The sequence below is a fragment of the Molothrus aeneus genome, chromosome 9 (genome assembly GCF_037042795.1).
Source record: "Molothrus aeneus isolate 106 chromosome 9, BPBGC_Maene_1.0, whole genome shotgun sequence".
Classification (NCBI taxonomy): domain Eukaryota; kingdom Metazoa; phylum Chordata; class Aves; order Passeriformes; family Icteridae; genus Molothrus; species Molothrus aeneus.
In genome coordinates, this window is record NC_089654.1 from 28,072,334 (window position 1) to 28,093,282 (window position 20,949).

Genomic DNA, 20,949 nt, shown 5'->3' on the forward strand with positions numbered 1-20,949 from the left:
ATGTGGGGGGAGAAAAATCACATGCCTCTCAATCTTTCTTCTCATTTGGGGTATAAAAATCCTTTTCAGAAGGATTCATTCCAGTTCCAGTCTGGCAGGGATGCTCCAAGAGGAGATACCCAGCCCGTGTGGTTTCTGGCTGTGCAAAATGAAAGAGATTAACTTGGAAAACAGACAAACAAACAAGTGCAGTCCTGATCTCTGCTGCATTTTAATCTTAAACTAAAATTACCCCTGGAACACAGTAGCTCTGTTGAGGAGTTGAAGTGGGCATTTCACATCAATCCCTTGGAAAGACTATTTCTTCTCCCCTTGAAGGAAGGACATTTGAACTGGAGCTTATTCCTTCCATGTACTTAAATCATAGCAAAGTGCAGAGTTGAGCAGAAGGGAAGGCAAGGGATGCTACCTGAGCATAGGAAGAAAACAACTCCAAACTTGTGGGGACCTGCACTGGAGAGCTTCTGCTTATCTTGAATTTACCACAGTGTCTCCAGGCATGCTTCAATCCATGTGGTTTAATTAATACAGCAGGGTAGGGCTCAGCTGGGTGGCTGTGCACTGCATGAGCAAGGAGGAATATAACCTTGGGTAGGCTTTGTAGTGTTGTGGAGAGGATCCTCCAACATCTGTTGCTGTAATAATGTAAGAATTAAAGCAGAAGAATTGCTGCCTTGAGTGGAGAAGCAGCTACCTTAATGCTAATTTGCTGGTGTTTTAGCTAGAATTATATAATTTAAAAAGAAAAATATTGGTTTAAATTGTGCAAAATGTTTAGGAGGATGTTGTTGTAAACGTTTATGAGAACTAACAATCTGTTCTGTTCCTGAACATGATCTGACTGTAAGGCCCTCTGGTAAAATCTTGCACAGAGCCACTCTCAAGCTCTGTGTCATTGCTCTGAGATACCTCAAAAATAAATTTTTCTTCATCTGATAACTGCTTGCTTATTATCTTTTTGCCAACTGTTTGCCTTTACTAGCTAGTAAAATAAAAAAGGAAAAATGAATTTGAGCAGCGTTGGCTCCCTGGGGGGAAATGAAACCATTGAGAGCACGTTTGAAGTAGGTTTGTCTTTGTACCATGTGCTCACCATACAGGGAGCCTGTTGTTGTTTCTGCATCATTTGTTTTGTCTTTCTGGTTATTCTTAATATTAATTGAAGTCTTTCCCAAGACAGTTCTGTTAATCTTCCTTTTGTCATTTCCCTCCTACTCCTGCCTTCAATATCTCCAATGAACATCTTCTCCTGTGTCTGAAAAGAGCTCTAAAAGTAGCATTGTTGTTGCTTTTTTAATGGTGATGGTCCATTTATTCACCTGTTAGTTGTTTTTTTTTTCCCTCACCAATGCTAATGTTTCTAATTGTTTGCTTAGCATCTGAATTTTATATGTGCTGTAATTGTTATAAGGATGCAAACAGTTTCCTGCAGTGATGGGTATATGTCTCCTATCAGCTCCAATTATGCAAAATGTTTTCAATTAGCTGTAATTCCCTTCCCTGCCTCCCCTCAAACACAGGGAGCTGAGCAGGGTCTCTCCAGGGACACGGGTGTGCTTTTCTGGAGCAGCCTTTCCCCTTCCACATCCCATCCTGTCCTGGCAGCCTGAGGATCAGGAAGCACACTCTGCTACTCCTTATGTTTTACAAAAGTTAAAATACTCTTAACCACACCATTTCCCTGAAAGTTCCCAGTGTTTTAAAGGAGGAGATATTCACTCCATCTTTAAAATCCCACAGTTTAGCCATCAGCAGTGGGAACACCCTGAACTGTGAAGCTTCTCCTTGAGCTGTGCAGAGCCATAGCAGGTGGTAAAGTGCTTTTTACGGTTCTGAAACCCACCAAAGGGGGATGCTTTGGTAGATGGACTGATGGCTAAATGTGGAAGGGCGATTGCTGTGGTGTCTTTGCACAGATCAGTTGCTGAGAACTGACCAAAATGTTCCTGTAAGCCTCCAGGTGGTTCTGGCTCTGGGGTCCCCACCTCTGTGTCTGGTGGAAGATGTCCCTGCCCGTGGCAAAGGGGCTGGAATGAGATGATCCTTGAGGTCCTTTCCAACCCAAACCCAAGTTCAATCTGTTTTAATTCAATAATCCATTTATTTTGCTTGTATCAAGGGTATGGGCATGTGAATCCAACTCCAGTGAGTTTTGTTGGCTTCTCCAACACCTCCTTGTCAGCTGAGCTGTGGGGTGGTGCCTTGAGTCATCTCCCATCTCAGGAGTCCAAGCAGGTGATGTGATATTCCATTTCAATCAGTCTGACTCTGCTGCCAGAGCAGGAATCTCACTCTCACCACCTCCTCCCTGCATGCAAGGAGCTCTTTCAGAGGGCTAAACCACAGGAAAGGACTTTATTGATCAGTTTGGTTGTTAATGCCTTTCAGTTTTAATGCTGGCTTGTTCTTTAAATACCAGATTAACTTCCTGAACTGGTTCACTGTGGATAAGCAGCAGCACCAGAGCAAGGAAAAGGGCATTGTGTGTGTGTGGAAGAGAGGGCACAAGGGACAGCCAAAACTGCTGCTAAAATTCCCCATAACTCCTTCTCCATGTGGTTTTCCTAGGAAAAACTCAATGCATATATCCATAAAATTGCAGTGTGTCAATGTTCCTTTAACTGACTGTAATCTCAGTTTTGTTTTAATTCTTTTCTTCTTTTGGTTATGTCAGATGCTCTGACAGTCTTTGTGCAGTTTTAATGAGAAGGAAGTTGTTGCTGCTCAGTAAAATTCTGGAAGTAAAACTATGAAAGCTGGAGGCTCAATAAAAGGAGCATAAACAATCTTGTTATTATGAAGCTTTATTTCCTGACAGAAACATTTTTGGCTTGATTAAAATAATCACAATATCAAACTAATCTTTCTTGGTAAATAAGAACACACATTAAAGATTAGAAAGTTTCCTTTTATATCTCTTCCCATGCCACCTTCCACCTTCATTCAGAAGATGGGGCAGAGAAAGAATATTTGTGGATCTTAGGGTGATGGATTTTTTGGATTTTACTTTGATTTCCTCTTGCTGTGCTGCATTTCCAGTCCCCAAGGTCTTCTCCCCATGCAAGTCCCCAGTGTTCCATCACTGCTCTGGGGGCTGGCCCAGAACTCCACAGCTTGGGGTGGTTTTGCCTTGCCTTTCCTGGAGCCTACATTTATATTTATTGAATTGTTACTTGGCTGAAAGGTTGGGAGATTTATAATCAGCAGAGGGTTTGCTGAATGCACCAAGTGTTTTCAGGCTGAAGGGAGAGGTGGAGAAGGTGACTGTATAGAAAAATTTAAGTTTGAACTCTGAGCACCTGATTTGATATCAGCAATTCTGGTCTTGGTTTTCCATGTTGCTGTGTGCTTTTCTTTTATATTTATCTTCTTGGTTTAAGGAACAAACTGGGCAATTTAGGGAAGTGTCCTTATTTCCATCCATGGGTTTTAGCAGAAGGAAAGTTTTCCAGACAGGTTTGTAGCTTCATAAAACACAGCTGTGCTTATTTACTTGAGGTGCATTCAGTGGATCTTTAAAAGCATGAACAAGTACTGCTAAGTTTTTCATTTGGTGGCCCTGTCACTCATGAAAAGGGAAAAAATACCACCTTGGATGCAACATTGCTCAGATTAAAGGCTGATTAAGAGGGAATGTAATAGATTTTTTTATTTTCTTGGGTTTTTTTCTTCTTTATTCCCTGGGGATTTTTCTAGCTTCTAGTTGCTTTTATAACTCTGTTTCTTCAGGGAGGTCCCAACTTTCATAGGTGTCCTCCTCACACGGGGCACCACTAAATGTTGAGTTTTTTATATATACATATATATATATGTGTATGTGTGTGTGTGTGTGTTTTTGGGTTTTTTTTTGGTTAAGGTTGGGATTAAATGCATGAGATGGTATTTTTTGTTTGGTCTTAAAAGTTTATTAATTCTTATCTGTATTACAGTCTCACAAGTCGTGAGTTTTATAGTATTTCATTCTAATAAGCTAAAAATGGATTTGTATTTCTCTTTCTTCAAGGGTTTTTTAGGGATAAACTGTCTAATTGAGAAATGATACTGAAATTATTTTTAACTTAAGAAATAACTACTCATGGCTTGTAATGTGGCCTTTTTTATTTAATTATACAATAATACTTGAACTCATGAAGAAGAAGGTGAAGGTAAAGAAGAAGGATTAGTTTCTGCCCTAAAACTTCTATCTTGCTGTACATATTACTATATTCTAAAACCTTAAACTAAGTTTTCCACCATGTGATATTGCACACTTCTATTGTACCCATAATCTCAGTTTTACCATTCCATTTTGGAAGCCTTCTCCACGGCCTCAGGTCAAATGCAGTGTTCTCTTGGGGGTCAGAGCCTGGCAGCAAAGAAAACCTGAAATTCTCAAGAACCAGCAGGAGTGGATGGCAGTGCTGAGCTGTTGGCTCATTTAGCATCAGCCAGAGGAGCAGGGACCAGTTCAGATCTCATCCATAAGAGGCTGGAATATCTCTGCTTTCCTCCACCTCTGGTGTGCAAACTGTGCTATGGGGTTTTTGTGCAACCAAAATTGCTGCTCTCTTGTCTTGCTGGAATGAAAAGCAGAGCTGGAGGCAGCAGGTGAGCAGCAGCTGGAGGAAGGTGCAGGTGTGTTATGCAAGCTGGGAATGTCCCGGTGTGGTGCTGGTAATCCCACAAAGCTGTGGGATCTCTGTTTGCATCCCTGCCTGCTTGGCAGCACCGGCAGACGTGGCCTGGGCAGGTTCCTGGGTGTACCAGCTGAGTAACTCAAGCCTGGTGCTCTCCATTCTCTGTCCTGGAGTAAAGGTCAGGGTGAAATTGGACTCTCAGTTCCTGTTGACTGTCTTTCCTTCACCCTGGGCTGTGTGGCACTGTTTCTCATCTAGTTTATTGGGAGGCTTCTGCAGAAACACATGTGAATCTTCACTTTTTTTCTTCAAAAGAGAGAAATTTCAGGGTGGTTGTTAGCCAGGCAAAGTGGGTATTGATGTCCCTGTATGATGTCTCCTGGCATCCAGGTCTGTCATCCTTTATTATCAGTATTTTTTTAAATACTGCTGGGCATTTGTGCTGCTTCTCTTTAATTATTTTTTTTTTTTTCCTATCACAAGTTTCTGCCTAGCTGCCCTTCAAATCTGAGCTCTACCACATAGGCTCAGATTTATAATTCTCTCTCTTCATGGTACAGAAGTGAAGCATTAGTGACTCTCCTGGCATAGCTGACAAAGACTGGCACTGCCTTCTTTGCTTGCAGCAGGGGGGTCATGAGAGGTGCATGCTTGTTTAAAGAAGAGCACCTGGAAACTGCAAAACCTTGGAATTGTCTTCTCACCCATGGCTACTTTGTGGCCTGGTTTTTCTGCACCTGAAGTTCATACCAGGACGCTGACATTGCTTTGGAACCTGTGTTTACAGAGTCACTACTATAAATAATTTATAGTAGACACTTGGTTGGATGTCTAGCTCGTAGGCATGTTGTGGAGGTTGCTTTTTCTTTCCAGCTAAACAAACCAGCTGTAAGAATCTGGCTGGTTTTCCTTGTAAGATTTCAGTGATAGAGTCTAAAAAACTAAGGCAGCAGGATTTTTCTCAATCTGAAAATTGTAATTTCTAAAGGTATTTTGGAATAGGTTTTGTTCACTCACAACAAAATGGTGAAGCAAAACCTGAGAGAACTTGTATTGGTGACTGGCAGCAGTTCTTATCCCCTCCTTCCCCTGCCCACACACAAACCCTGCATGTGCAGGCAGTGCCAGCCTCATTTGTTACCTGAGTGGTCACTTTTTATTGCTAGGTTTAAGGCAATAATTTAATAACCAGATCCAATTTGGGCTAAAGGATTTGTTTAGTGGAGAGCTGACCATGCTGGCTCACAAAAGCAGGTATAGCCTGCTATGAATTTTCTTGGCATTATTTTTAATATCAACTCGCTCAAGAAGCTTCTTCCCTGATGATTTGACAGCATTTTAATTTGAGGTCCACTTCTGGTGGATGGAATAAATTCCAGAAGAGAATTATTCTGAAATAATAACACACCATTACATGTGCAGATTGCAGCTCAGATGTTAGGGAGGAATAACATGAACAGAAATGTTCCTTTATTTGCAAGCAGATTTTTTTTTGTTCCTTTATTTATTTGGCTTCCTCTTTCTTCCTACAGCAAGAATAAGTCCTAGGAACAAATTTCTATAGCTGTACTTAAGGCATGTAAAAGTCTGTACAAGCAAACTTTTATGTCCCATCTTGGGGCAAATAAAAGTTCATGAAAGTTTCAGTAAATAATCCAATTTGCAGCTGATCCAAGTGAGAAAGGGATTTGCCTTGTGGAAAAACTTTTCCTTTGGAAAAACACCCCAATAAACACCAGGAGTGTGAAGATAATAATCTTTGTCCTTGCATTAAGGGATTTCACAGTCTGATTTTTTTTAACCTGCAGAATTTCACTGTGCTGTGTAAAAAGGTTGGGGAAATGAGAATTTTGGCGCTGCAGATCTGTCAAGGGTATGAGAGAATTGTGATGGTTGAGTAGACAGACAGAGCTGATGGGATTTTGGAGACAGATAGATGTTTTCATTATAGTGACCCACTTTTTAGTGTCTTGAGTAGCAATAAAAGTGGCTTTTTCTTCTTTTTTTCCCTAGTGTGCCACTGGGCCTAGAAGTATAAGCAGTTACTGTCTTTATAGAAACATGAAAACTAATTGTTTTCTAATTTTTTACTAATTGTTTACTAATTGTAATTAACAAAAAATTGTTAATTTTTCATAACACAGATCTGTTGCTGTAGTCCTAGTTGAGTGCTGGGTACAGCATATGGAAAAATTTAAAAAAAATAGTGTATTCAAAGTGGTGCTGATGTTAAATTTGTGATCACCTGTTCAGTGTTATTTGATGTGTTTAATGCCAATTTTGAGCTTGATTTTTATTTTTATTTCACTGACTAGATTTCAGATCCCTCCTCATAAATCAAATTGCCTCCTCTGTAGCTAAAGTGTTGAAATAATATTACTCAGAGTTGTTTTGTGGCAAACAGAAGGTGATTCAGAGAACTACACCTGTGCTGATCTCATAACAAAGCTAATTAATCTTTTCTAATTAAATGCTCTTTAAAATTCAGCATGATAAAGAGTAGAGGGCTTATTAAAAATGATTATTTTAAAGGGCACTGCTGTAACAAAGCAAACTTTTCCTGGTGTGTTCTTGCAAGGGAGTGGGTGAGCAGAGCTGCCTGGGATGCTGATCATTTGTTTATGGACTGCAGCTACAGAAAATGAGAAATTAAATGAAAAGCTGAGAGGAGCACTGAGAAATGAGTGCTTGGGACAACTTAGGGATGTTATTTGGATGTTATTTTTTCAACTTCAGGTTCTGTTTTGGGTGTGCCAACATCTGAGCTGTCTGCAAATCTGAAAATGTGAGAGGGGGGAGTACATCCAGATTGCTGCTGCTTTGGCCTTTGCAAGTAAAACAAGAGATTTGCAGGCTTCCTGTGGGTTTTTATTTCATTCAGGCCAGGGAATCCATGGGAGGATGAGGTCTGGAAGGTGCAGTATTGATCAGACAGTCTGCTTGGAGCTGAGGGTGAATGGAGTGTGAATGCTATAGAAAGAGAACAAAAGGAAGGTTCGGCCAGCCCTCCTTGGCAGCTGGAGCTGGATGCCTTTTAGAAACAGCCCCTGTTGTCATGGAGCTCCTGAAGCCAAGGCCAGGGGTCTGGCACTGGGATTTTCTCATGGCAAAACAGCCTTGTCCTGTCCTAGCCTTGGGGGGGAGTAAATAAATGAATAAATAAATAAATAAAGGCAGTAGCCTTGGCAGCACTTGGCTGTTATTGCAGCTCAATGACTGAACTGCAGTGGGACCAGCACCAAAGGGAAGCCTTTTCTTCACAGAGATTCCTGATTTTTAAAATTTATTTATTTATTTTAAAGTTTGGCATCTACCCTGGCCTGCAAAATATCTTTTATAAGGCAGCATTTGGCATTTGGAGAGGGATTTTGAGTAGTTTGTGTAGAACTTGCTTTCCTCTGAGTCAGCAGTGTTTTGAAGTTGGGATAGAGACCTGAATTCCTAATCTCAAGGGTTTTGGAAGGGCTTCCAGTAGGAGCTGGTTTGTGTTCAAAGCCCATTTTCCTGTTCTAAACTTTAGATTATGGTCAAACTGTTCAACACACATATTTGTAATTTCTTGAACTGGTCAATAACTTACAAAAAAAAGATATTAATTGTGTTATTTGGCATTAATTATGTTAGTTTGCCTCTATGTTGCTTTATTGAACTTTTTGGTCACTTAGAAGGTGCTATTTTGTTTGCACAGAAATATTCATGCTTGACTTTATGGACAAAAAGTATATTCCATGCTTAAAGAGATTTTTTTTTATTTTTATTTTTTTTAATCCTTTGGTAATTCCAGTGCTGTAAGTTTAAAAACTTGCTTGGTCTTACTATTATTTTATGAATGCACTGAAACACAAAAGCAAGCTGTGGTGGAAGAGGTTTGGAAGAGGAAAGCAGTGAGCCTGTGTGCTTTTATTTCTTTATGACTTATTTTTAAGTGCAGGAAATGCTGGTTCCCCCATGTCAGAAAGCACCTCTAGATAAAATTTTCTGCTAGACCTGGGTAAACTCGAGAATTTGCCTTCCAGGTCCATCCTAAAGAGTCAGCTCTGCTTTGGTACCTCCTGATTACTATTACTTGCAAAGTTTCAGGCACCAAGTGAATAAAATCTCTGCATTTTTAGTATTGCACAATTGTAATTTCTGCTGCTTCACCCCCTCCCCCTGCTTGTGCTTTGCTGTCAGGTCACAGATTTGGAAATATTGGAGGCAAATTCAGATCAGCTTTACTGGGAGGGCCCCAGGCTGGGATGTTACAACTGCTGTGACTCTGCTGTTAGGAAGAACAGTTATATTTTTATTTTCTGTGCCTGTGGTGCTCAGGCTGTCCACGAGGAGGGATCCATGTGGGAGCTCTCTGTGGAGTGGGATTGCTCATCCTTGGTCCAGAGCCCTGGAGCAGGGCTGGAGTGACCCTCCAGTGGTTCTCCTGCAGCAAAGAGGAGCCCAAGCCCTGTCATCCCAGGGTTTGTTTGCTCCAGGGAGGGAGTCCTCATCCTCAGGAGTAGCCACAGAGCTGCAGCTATAATACTTGGATAAGAAAATAACCCTGGGAGCCAAAGCTTGGAGTTTGGAACAGGCTTTGGGGCCCTTGGGAATTCTTCTCTACCAGCCCTTGGGTGGTGGAGTTGTAAACACCAGGCAGAACTGGTTCTTTTCTCTCTGTTTTCTCTTTAAAGCATCATCAGACTCCAAAAGAAGACAGACTTCTTCCAAAGTTGCCCCTGCACTGCAGTTTTGTGTTGTGCTCTTTGCTCTTTCCATACCATCCCTTCAAAATGGTGCTGACATTTGTGTGCTTAATATCAGAGCCAAACCAGAAAAATCTAAATGTTGAAATTTTGTATTTAAATGTTCTCTTGAGGTTGGTTTTACCTAGAAATTAATGCTAAAAGAAAGAGATTTCTTGGTTATGACAGTCCAATATGTATATGTGATAGTGAATGACACTTCACTGTAGTCATTTGTCTTCTCAATTTAATAACATTTATTTCAACATCTGTTTGAATCTGGTAGAATCAGCATCCCTGGAAGTGTTCAAGTGTTCCAAAAACATGGATGTGTCACTTGGAGACATGGTTTAGTGGTGGGCTTGGCAATGATTGGATTCACTCATCTTAATCCAACCTGAAGCAATTCTGTGGTTCTATGGTCTGCTTCTCAAGGTTGTTGAGACCATAATAAAATCTGAATTTTCCTGTTTGTGTTAACACTAACCCTTGCAATCTGTGAGAGTGCATGAAGATTCAGGGGCTGTAACTATGGGAGGGTATGAAGAGTCTGCTTTGCTTCAGCATTAGGAACATTTGGTTTTTGACAGTACTGAAATGGGTAATTATAGCCTGTCTTGATTTTTTTTTTACTCATTAAACTAATTTCTTAATTACTAGAAAATGCATTCTGTCTTTGAGATTCTGCACTATACTTTTTATTACAACAAGGTGACTGAATAGCTGCTTTAATTTCAAGTTTTGACTTTAATTATGGAATTGTATGTAATTCTTGCAGAAGAATTAAAACTGTTCCAGAGCAGTGGGGTGAAGGAGAGTTGTGGATCTGATCACAGTCATCATAATTTAGGCCTTTTCCTTTCAACTTTGCTTATGAGAAAAGCTTTTCTTTTCCAGGAGGGAAGCTTCCACACAGTTTTCTGTATGGATTTCTCTATGGATTTGTGTATGAATTTTGGTATGCTATCATGCTATGTTTGTATTTGAAGGATTGGCCTGATGAGAAGGTGGGAATGGTGGCTGAAGCCAGTGAGTCCTCCTGGCTTCAGGTAAAAACTTGGTGTTTTCCTTCTGAACACAAATGTTTTCCAAGCTGGAGTGAACACTTAGGGTCAGCTTTGGTCATTGAAGCAAAAATGGAGTCGTGTGGTCTGAAATAACACTTGGAGGATCAAAAAGGTGGTGGGAACTTTGGTCAGGGTGCTGTTATGAGTGTGTCCCTCTCTGTCTTGGTGCAATTCCTTTTACAAGCAAATATGTGTTTCCTCCAGCCCTTTGGACTTGGTTGTTCTTCTTCCTCTGCATGGCAAAGATGGTGGATTTGCTCTGAAGAGCTATTTCCATGGCAGCCACTTGTAAAATTGTCCCTATGTCCTTCTGTTACAACTTCTTTGTTTTTCTATTTTGTTTTGTAGACACAGATGAGGACACGGTGAAAAGATGTTTTGCCACGTTTGAAGAGAAATTCTTCCAAACCTGTGAGAAAGAACTTGCCAAAATCAACATTTTCTATTCAGGTAAGGTGCTTATTTTGTGTGTATTTGTGGAAAATTCAACAACAGAAAAAGGGCCTGAAGGTCCCAAACTTTCAGGATAACCACAGTGGTGAGGCAGATGTACCATCAGGTAATTAGAGGGCGAGTTTGTGTGGAAAACTGCTCTGGTTTAATCACAGATCTGGAGCTCAACCCTGCTATTAACCTGGCTAACCCTGCCTGGAGGGAGAATGAATGGCAGGTGATTTCATTTCTTTGAACTTTCAAGGTATCCTGCTGAACCTTATGGAGATGCTCTTCAAACTAAAGGGCACAGTCTTTCAATTATTTATTTTTTAACAATCTCCTGGCCATGTTTTAGGTGTGCTGAGCCTCCTAGCTGGTGTTTCCTGAGCTTCTGCAGGAACAGCTCTTGTGGGCTTGCCTGTGTATGATCATCTTGATGGGTCCAACAAGTTTTTAAACACTGAACTCTCACTGAAACCCCTGCAGCTTTCTGGAGTACAAAATCCAGCAGCAATTGGGTTGTGCCAATTGGGCTGTGTATTTTGAGTAAAAATGTTGTGATGGTAAGACTGGGGATTTCTAGGTGTCATATATCAAGTGCTGCTTTTTGTTGTTTCCTCTGCAAAATTTGCCTTCCCATCCTGTGTTTTGAAAACAACAGGTTAATTGGAAATTCACCCTGTAAAATTGCTACAAAAGGCTTGGTGTGCTCTGGCTCCTCCTGCCATGACATTTCAGATGATTTTCAGCCTCTTTTGGTGAGGTTTAAAATGGGGTTTCAACTCGAAAAGCATTTAAATGTAGATACAGCAGTGCATTGGCTTCCTCTTAATGTTGATTTATTAACTTAGTGCTATAAACAGGATTTGCACCACAATATGGTAGCCTTTTTTAGTTCTGATTTTAATCTGATAACAAAGGCACAGCTGAATTATGCAAAAATATTTTCATAACCATTGGGTGCTGACTTTATTGCTGGCTCTTTTACTGCCAGCCAGGATCTGGGTTGTGAACTTGAGGAGAGCTGAAAGCATGATGGATGCAGTGGCTGAGCACTGTAGCTTCCCTCTGCTCAGCTTCCATCTAGGGAAGTAAATCTCCTTGGGGCTGGCTGTGCCTGCTCTCCCAGCTCCCTGGAGCACAGTGGGTGTCAGGACAAGAGGCAGTTTTTTAGGTAAAATTGATATTTTTTATTAGATCAGCTGGGTTTCACACTTGGTAGCATTTTTCTGCATGCAGTTTGTACGTACCTAACTCAGAGCACTGCTCTGTGTTGGTTCCCTGGGAGATCTTGTGCTTCTATCCCAGATCTGAGGGTTTTATGCTCAGAAACTTCCTTTCTGAGCCATATCAGATCCTGTGCACTGGGAGCTAGACTCTGTGCAGGAAGTTCTGTCAATTTAGATGCACAATACAGATTATAATTTCCCCTAATGAGGACCTGCTGCCACACGTGCACCCACACGCACACACCCATTCCAGCATTGTTTAAAATGGCATTAATAACTTAGGGTAGGGTTGGTTTTTTTCCCCAGCTAGCTGTCATTTCAAAAAGTTCCAGGAGAGAATACATGTAATTTGACAATCTCCTGTGATAAGATTAAAATAAGGCTTTTATTTGCAGAAGAGTGACGTGACTTTCATAGAATGGAAACCCTGTTATTAGGGTTATTAGCATTGAGCTGCAGCAAGAAATGTTCCATCAGTGGTTCCTACCCTTGATCCTGTCAGAAATTTGTCATGTTGGACCCTATTGTAACTCCAGGCATGTGTTGGCTTGGATTATGACCTGGCACATCCTATTTATTACAGGTTTGTTACACAGCTTATTACACCCCTGTCTTTACTACAGTAAATATTGTTCATTTTTCAAGAAAATCAAATTTTCTCTTGATTTCTGCTTCACCTCCTCATCATCTTTCCCTAGGCTGAAGGCTCCTCAGTGAGCATCACCCACAGCACAAATAACCTCATCCTCTTGGGGTGGCCTGGTCCTGAACCCCAATTCCTCCATGGAACACTGCTGCAAAAGCCTTTCTTTGCCCTTTCTTGTGTGCTCCCCCAAACATTCCCTTAATTCCCCAGCCCATCATCCCAGCACAGTGGAAAGGAAAACTGCCATTTACTAAATCAAATTTGATAAAAAATTTGTAAGTTTTTGGACTGTGCTCAAGAAGATCCATCCCCAGCTGAAAGACAGAAAAATTGCAGTAAAATTTTCAGATGGTTCCAGCAGAGGAATGCCTAGTAAATGCCTACACTCTTTTAACTAATAGTTTTAATTTATTAGAATTATTTTACTAATAGCAATAAAACAAAAGTAGAAAACAGCCATATAAAACCCTACACAACAGGTTACAAAAGTTACAAAGCTGGCCTGAGCCACATTTACAGCACTGTAGGGACTGATAAGAAACTAAATAAGCCAAGCTACAACCCACAAAAAAAAGACTTTCTGAGTTTATAATCTCTTTTAGAACAACAGGAGGTTTTATTGTTTAATATTATTTTTAGACTAGTAAATACTTTACTTATGAAATAAACAGTTTTTTTCACTTTTCTTCAAAGAAGTATTTTTCCCAAACCAATTAAGAAAAAATCTGATTCAATCTGCTTTTGAAAAAAACCCTTCAAAAGTTCTCTCCCAAATGTACCCTAAACCAAAACACTATTCAAGTGCTAAAGTTTTATCTGTGGCCAGTTTTGGTTTGTGTTTGGGATTTTCTAGATGACAGGTTTGTTGTATTTTAAATCACCCATCATCAGGACTTGGCTAAACAGTAGCCAGCAACATTTCTGTGGTTAATTTAGGAATTGTTATTTGTAGGAAACCCTGGCTTTAAATTGGGAAGGAAAATATTGAACATAAAATGTACCAGTAGGGAAGAGAAGGAATGCTAAAACTAAAATGTGTAGCTGGCAGGAGGTTCAGGCTGTTGATCCCCTCCTGTCTGGTGAAACAGCCTTTGATCACACCCATGCCCATGTAAATTGGAATCTGGGGGGAAATTTTCCTGGTTCTTTGGTGCTACAGTCTTTTTTCCATCATCCTCATGTGTGAACTTTCATTTAAACTTGGAAAATGAAGTTAAAAACCAGCTTGGAGCTGCGTGGTTGAGGTGATAACACTTTAGGCTCTTTCAGTCAGGATTTTAGCAGCATTTTTTGGGCCAAGCTGCTGCTTTATGGCAAGCACTTTTGTTGAAGTCTGCCACTATTGGTTTTGGATTTCTTGTTAGTCTTGGCCATGAAATTACACTTGAGCTGAGGGCTCTGTGGGCATCAGGTCATGCAAAATGCTGCAACACAAGAGTGGTTCCAGTTTCTAAGCTTTTTTTTAGCTCTCTTGTGTGACATTTTTTTAAAGTCACTTTTCAGAATGGTAAATTAGTGATAGACAGTGCTAAATTAGTGGCAGGGGTATATGACACTTCAATGGTTTTGGAGTACACTGCAAACTGAGAAATTAATTTCTATTCTGCTTTGCTGTTTCCCTGGACAATTCCCTAGGAGGTTTTCAGAACAGCAGCACACTTTGTTTTGTTTTGTTTTGCTTCTGCATTGAGTCTCAATGGTAAAAAAATCATACTTTAATAAGAAGAAATGATTTGTGGATGGGATAACTAGAGTCAGTGCAGGAGAGAGAAGGTGGTGACAGGATGGCTGTTTCTCAGGAGGGGCATTTTTTATGGATAGCTGCAGTCATAAATATGAAATATAAATATTTCAAGGCATCGTATTTTCTTTAAATATTGTGTTATTAGGCTGATGGATGTTAGGATTTTTCTGGACATAGGGACAATGGAACAGTGCTTTCAATTGAAAATATTAATTTAAACTCTTCTATATCTACTGATTTGATTTAAAGGAAATTTCACTGTATCACAGATGGTTTAATAAGTGTTTTCAATATAGAGAGTGAACTTCTGAGCTTTATTTATATGAAGGCTTTTGATTTGAACAGATATCTGTTCCTTATTCCCGAGGGAGTTCCCAAAGTGGGGAGGGATTATTGTTTTGGCAGTCTGATCTTGTTGTAGTAAATATTATGTGGTTGTAGGCTGTGGGCAGACAATTCTCACTGTGGGCTGCAGTGCCTCTGTTTGCTGGAGTCCTTGCAGCTGTGGAAGTTGTCAGAGAGGAGTTGCCCTTTCCTGCTTTTTAAAATCTTCTTCCTTTAATAAAGTTCATAAGCAAGAAGTTTAGATTTTCAGGCTCCTCTGTACTTGATTTCCTATATTGATCCCCATTTTCTGTTAGGAAAGGCATTCTCCTTCTGGCAAATACCTTATGCACAAATGTTAAATTATTTACAGAGTATTTTTGCTCTTAAAATTAAGCAGAATTGAGTTAGACAAAGGAAGAGTAAATCAGAGTAAATCTGAGTGGGGAGCAATTGAGAATCATCATAGAGTTATGTAAGATACTAATGAAGAGAATTCTATTGACATCCAGGAGGCTGTTGGGGCAGAGCTTTGTGTAGTAGAGGGACCTCGTGGCTCTGTGGTTTCTGGTGCAGTGCTGGGTGTCCTGCTGGGTGGAGGTGGCTCCAACACTGTGAACCTGGCCAACACCAGCACCCCTGCTCTGTGACCCTGCTTATCTACAGAGATGCCAAAGCTGTGACTGAAGCTCAGCAGGGGAAGAAAAGCCTGGAAGGAACCAGTTGTACAGAACAAAGAGAACGATAATGATCTTAACGATGCTGGTTCTAGCTTTAAAAGGTTGTTATTTAGCCAAAAATATTGTTTTCTGAGAGTACATAAAGCAGCATGTTTAAAGGAACACCTTCTTCATACTTGAGGTGTGAGGAAGAGAGAGAGAGAGACTCGTTCTGAAAACACATAAAAATGACATTTAAGTGCAGGCTGATGGCCTCTTTAATCAGATAAATAACAAGGCAATGCTTCTAAAGTGAGGAAAAGAGGGATGAATTATTGCAGTGGATCGTGTACAGCAGCCAGCAGTGTTGTAACTCCTGATCAAAGCAGAGCTGTGTTTGTCTGTCGCTGGGAGCTTGGCAGAGGGGCCGTGCTGCTCTCTGAGCAACAAAATTCAGTGTCACATTTGAAGTGTGGGGTTTGTCTTCTTTGATTTCCCTACTGTCACATGAAAAGATAGTAAACACAAAATCAGTAGTGGGTGCACAGATCTGAAAAACGCTTTGCTTACTCACTGTCATGTTTCATAATATTGTCTAACAGGATTTTTCTCTAATGCTCCTGGTGCACTTGATTTATGTGGGAAAGAGGAGCAGCTTTTCTGTTGTGCTCAGAGTAGATGTGTGGTCAGTGCTTTGGTATTTGGATGAGACCCTAAATGAAGCAGAATTAATTTAGGGTCCAGCCAGTGTGGGGAAGCCTGTCCCACTGTCCTTGTGCTGGTTTGCAGTCCCCAGGTACAGGCTGGGCCTCTTCCATCCCTAACAGGTATTTGTGTGGTGCTGGACTGAGATTCTCTAGAAATCAAAGCTGGGATGGAAGCTGAGAGGTCTCAGTTCCTGGCTAATGCTGCTTTGGTCTGTGCTGAAGAGACAGCCTCTTGATTTGACCCTATTAATTTTTTTTTTTTCTGAGGAATTTGTGTGTTTTACGTAGGTTTAATGAGGAAGGCTTCCTCTTTTTCTCTACCCCTGTGAGACCACATCTGGAGTTCTGTATCCAGGTCTGGGGCTCACAGCACAGGAAGGTCATGGCCCCAAGAAGGATGTGACCCCATTTAGAGTGGGTCCAGAGGACTGGAGCACCTCTGCTCAGACAGGCTGGGAGAGCTGGCGGTGTTCAGCTGGAGAAGAGAAAGCTCCAGAGATCCCTTACAGCCCCTTCCTGTGCCTAAAGGGTCCAAGAGAGCTGGAGAGGGACTTTGGGCAAGGACTTGGAGTGCCAGGACAGGGGGGAATGGCTTCACACTGACAGAGGGCAGGTTTGAATTAGATATTAAGAAGAAATTCTTCCCTGTGAGGGTGCTGAGACCCTGGCACAGGTTTGCCCAGAGAAGCTGAGCCTGCCCAGTCCCTGGAGGTGTTCAAGGCCAGATTGGAAAAGGCACACGTGGGAGGTGTCCCTGCCAATGGCAGGGGGTTGGAATGAGATGATCTTGAACCCAACCAGTCTGTGATTCCATCCTGTGACAAGAGAAATACGCAGAGCAGGGACAGAGGGCACGTTTGCATTAGACATTAAGAAGAAATTCTTCCCCATGAGGGTGCTGAGACCTGGCACAGTTTTGCCCAGAGAAGCTGAGCCTGCCCAGTCCCTGGAGGTGTTCAAGGCCAGGTTGGACAAGGAGCATATGGGAAGTGTCCCTGTCAATGGCAGGGGGTTGGAATGACATGGCCTTTAACCCAACCAGTCTGTGATTCCATCCTGTGACAAGAGAAATACGCAGAGAGCTTGAGATACTGTGTGATGGGGGAAGGCCGCATAGCATGGCATGCTTCACCCTCAGGCGCCTCAATGGATTTTTGGGGTGGTTTTGATTTTTGGGGTGGTTTTGATTTTTGGGGTGGTTTTGGGGCTGGCTGGGCCGTGTGTGACCGTCCCAGGTGACGTTTCCCTCTCGCTGCCCACAGAGAAGCTTGCGGAAGCGCAGCGCAGGTTCACCACGCTCCGCACCGAGCTGCAATCCACCCTGGACGCGCAGAAGGAGGCCAGCGGGGCCTCCACGCTGCAGCGGCGCCGCAAACCCGTCTTCCACCTGTCCCATGAGGAGCGGGTCCAGCACAGGAACATCCGAGACCTGAAATTGGCCTTCAGCGAGCTCTACCTCAGCCTCATCCTGCTGCAGAACTATCAGGTACGCGCTGAGGGCAGCGCTTCCGCGGAGCCCTGGGTGTAAATGGCTCCGTGCTTTGTGTGTGCTTTGTGTGTGCTTTGGTGCCTCAGGTTTGGGCTTTTGTGTTTTTCAGATTCTGGGCTGCTTTAGTGTGTGGGTCTGGGCTTCACATTAGGGGATGGTGAGCTCTGTGCACAGAGCAGGGAGACAAAACAATTCCTGCTCCAGCTGGGGACCAAGGACAAATGATCCAAATCTCAGCACCAAGAGCACAAACAACGTGGAATGAAGAGAGAAAAACAGGAAGGATGGGGCTTCATAACTTAAAGCTATAACTGGACAGTTGACTCCAATGGAGTTAATTGGACCAGAACTTGTAAAAGTGAGAGACCCCATGACCTGTTGTCCATTTTGTGACCATTTTGGTTCATCTTGGGTGTAGCCCTGGCTGGGCTCTTGTGCTGCCCAAGGTGGATCCGTTGAGGCCTTTTATTAAATCCCTGCTTTATTCTTTAGCTCTGTCCAGCCTCTGTTCTAGGTCAGCCTTCACAAGGCATCACCTTGACTTGCCTCACTCCATTTTTCATTTATTTATTCCTTTTTTTGGGGGGCCATAAACACTTCTAAAGAAAAGGCAGGTAGCAGAGCACATCTGGTTGCTTTTAACTGAGCTAGAAGTGCTGAGCTGACCTGCTGAAGGACTTTTCCTTCTTCCTTTTCTGGGCTGGCTGACCCCAGCACCTTTGTCCAGGCAGGACCTCTTCCTTCTGTAGTGTGTTGTTCTAGGCAGGGCAGGTTGAGGAAGAAGCTCTTTTATCTTATATTTGTCCTGAAACTTGAAATCTCAATGTTCTGTTTTCTCTTGGCGTTACCATGGTAGTGGCTGTGACCTTGCTGTATCAGAATTTCTTGCTAAAACATCAATTTAAAAAGATATATATTTTGATTTCTGCAGGATACAGGCTCATTTGCCTTGAGGTATGAAAACAAACCAATCTTTAGTTGTACTTGGGTTTTTGGCATGGTTGCAGATGCTGATCTTGTTCCAAAAATCTTGAAATAAAAATCTGAAACTGTAAATATATTTTTGGCTGGGCTACCTCTTCTGGAGTTAAATGCTCTGAAATGCTTTTAAGTGTTTACTGTGAGGGGCTCTAGCTTGTTAAATAAGAGTGTTGGAGCTTAAAATGACTGCATCTGTATTTAGATCTTTGACAGATCTTTACTGCAGAATTTTACTAAACAAAGTTCACAGTCAGAATAAATTGAATACCACTCTGCTGTATGGACAGAACTTATTCTTCCAACATTCTGAGTATTTGTACCTCTCCTACAGTGATGTTATCTTTGAGCATGTGTCTGGAAACTCTGAATTTCTTAATAAAGTGTTTTAACTATTAGTGGTAGTTCCTAGTTCAAATTCCTGAGAAAGGTGGAGTATCTGTATCTTCTTAGGAAAGGAGTGAAGCAGCATCACCTGCTGTGATTTCTTCCCTTAAATTTATTTTCTCTTTTAACAGAAGACAGCTATACTTTTAATTACAAAAAATCAATTCTGAGGCTTGATGAAGAATTTAAATAGAGGCTAACATTGATCATTCCCTTGGGAAATCTTTTCCTACTGTTCCTCAGTGTAGAAAGGCAGGTTGCACACTGATCATTTTGCTTTTTGGTACCATGAGTCCAGACCCACTCTAAGTCTACTAAATATTGATCTAAACCCCATCTGGTTTTTCACACTTTGCAGAGGCAGCAGAGCTGCTTTCTGCAACATAACTCCAGAGAGAGAATAAGAAAAATTCCCTCAAATTGGTATTGAAGTTGAGGACAAGGAATACAAACACAAAAACAGACATAAAACTAAATCCCAGAGTCTTACTGTTGTTAATCACTCTTGAGCTTAGAGTAAAACAATGAGGAATATTCAAGCTCTTGCAGTTTTGGAGAGAAGAAAAAACAATAACCTGGTGGGAGGATGATGTACCTGAGCCCTTCATGTAGGAGATAAAAAATGAAATCAACAGCAGCATTATAAATATCAAACTGGCTTTGATGAAATGCTGATGCCTTGATTTGGGTTACAGAGGAAGGAAAATCCCCCTGAAGCAAATTCCTCAGTCTCTTAGGGGTGAACAAATGCATTCATTGCTGAGGTACACAAACCAACTGTCAAATGCAGCTATAAGCAGTCTCCAGGGCAGCTCTTGCATGTTTAAATGATAAAATGAATTTATACTTACCAGCAATGTATTCTTCTAGAGTGTGTATATACATAAAAAATCTATCTATTTGAAATGCTGTGTTTTAGGACAAACAAATGCTGAGAAATTAAGCATATAAGATTTAGTTACTTATTCTGTATATAATATAGTGCATTTATTGGGTGAATAATAGAGGCTGAACCAGATTTATTAAATTACCTTACTGGTGCATTTTCTAATATATATGAGCAAAGATATTTGAGTCCCTGTTTGAGTCTACTTGATGCTGCATTATATTATTGCCTAAGTTGCACTGTTTCTTGTTTGTGGAGGGTTCTTGGTTGGTTTTATTTGTTTGTTTGGGGCTGTTTTTTGGCTTTTTTCTCCACAAAATGCAGCAGAAATGGAGGTCAGGCTTGGAGAAGGCCCCTTGCCAAATAAAAGCAGCAAGAATAGCAAAATATCAGACTGCATAAATGGTATTTGTTCTGTTCCATAGTCCCATCACTGTGTGTTCCTTGTCAGAAGCATCACTGTGACCAGCAATGCACTTTTTTTTATCATGCACTTTGAGGTTGCAGAATTTTTGCAGCCAGAGGATGAAATGCCCCTGGAGAGGTTTTAGGGTGTCTGGTATAAACATATCCCAGCCAGCCAGGGCACCCCAGATTTAGGGACTGTACCCATGGCAGATGAAGGGATGTTATTTCAGGCCACAGAAAGGTCCCTGACCAAAATCATCCTTTTGTTGCAGTTTTTCATGTGAAATTTCTGCTCTCCTTGGGGTGGAATGCTGGCTTTTCCAATAGAAAGTAATTAAAGTCTCTTGTCTGCAATAAGGCAGGTCATTATTGCTTTGGCTTCCTGCTCCTGTCTCCCCAGCCTCATTTCCCACCTAGATGGGAGGGTCTGGCATTAAATCACTCTAAGCATAATTACATTGAAAATAATTTCATTGAGTAGTTGGTGCCTCTCTCCAGGGCATTAGATTTTGCTGTTTTCTCTGGTTTTCTTTCCAAGCTGCTCTCTAAGCCTTTTTCAGAAGTGAGTCTTGCCACAGTCTCTCTGTGCTTCTGCGCTTGTTTGAATGAAATATTGAGGTTTTCAGGCAGCACTTCCTGCACAGTGAAATGCAGGA

At 41.4% G+C, this 20,949-nt stretch overlaps 1 protein-coding gene across 1 annotated transcript in view; it reads left to right on the forward strand.

Moving 5' to 3' along the window:
• XPR1 (xenotropic and polytropic retrovirus receptor 1) overlaps positions 1 to 20,949 on the forward strand; it is a 115,327-nt gene that overhangs the window by 59,550 nt on the left and 34,828 nt on the right. Inside the window, exons 3-4 of the mRNA XM_066555193.1 lie at positions 10,750 to 10,851; positions 17,408 to 17,631. Of these exons, the coding sequence (XP_066411290.1) occupies positions 10,750 to 10,851; positions 17,408 to 17,631 (326 nt within the window). The remainder of the gene's footprint in view (positions 1 to 10,749; positions 10,852 to 17,407; positions 17,632 to 20,949) is intronic.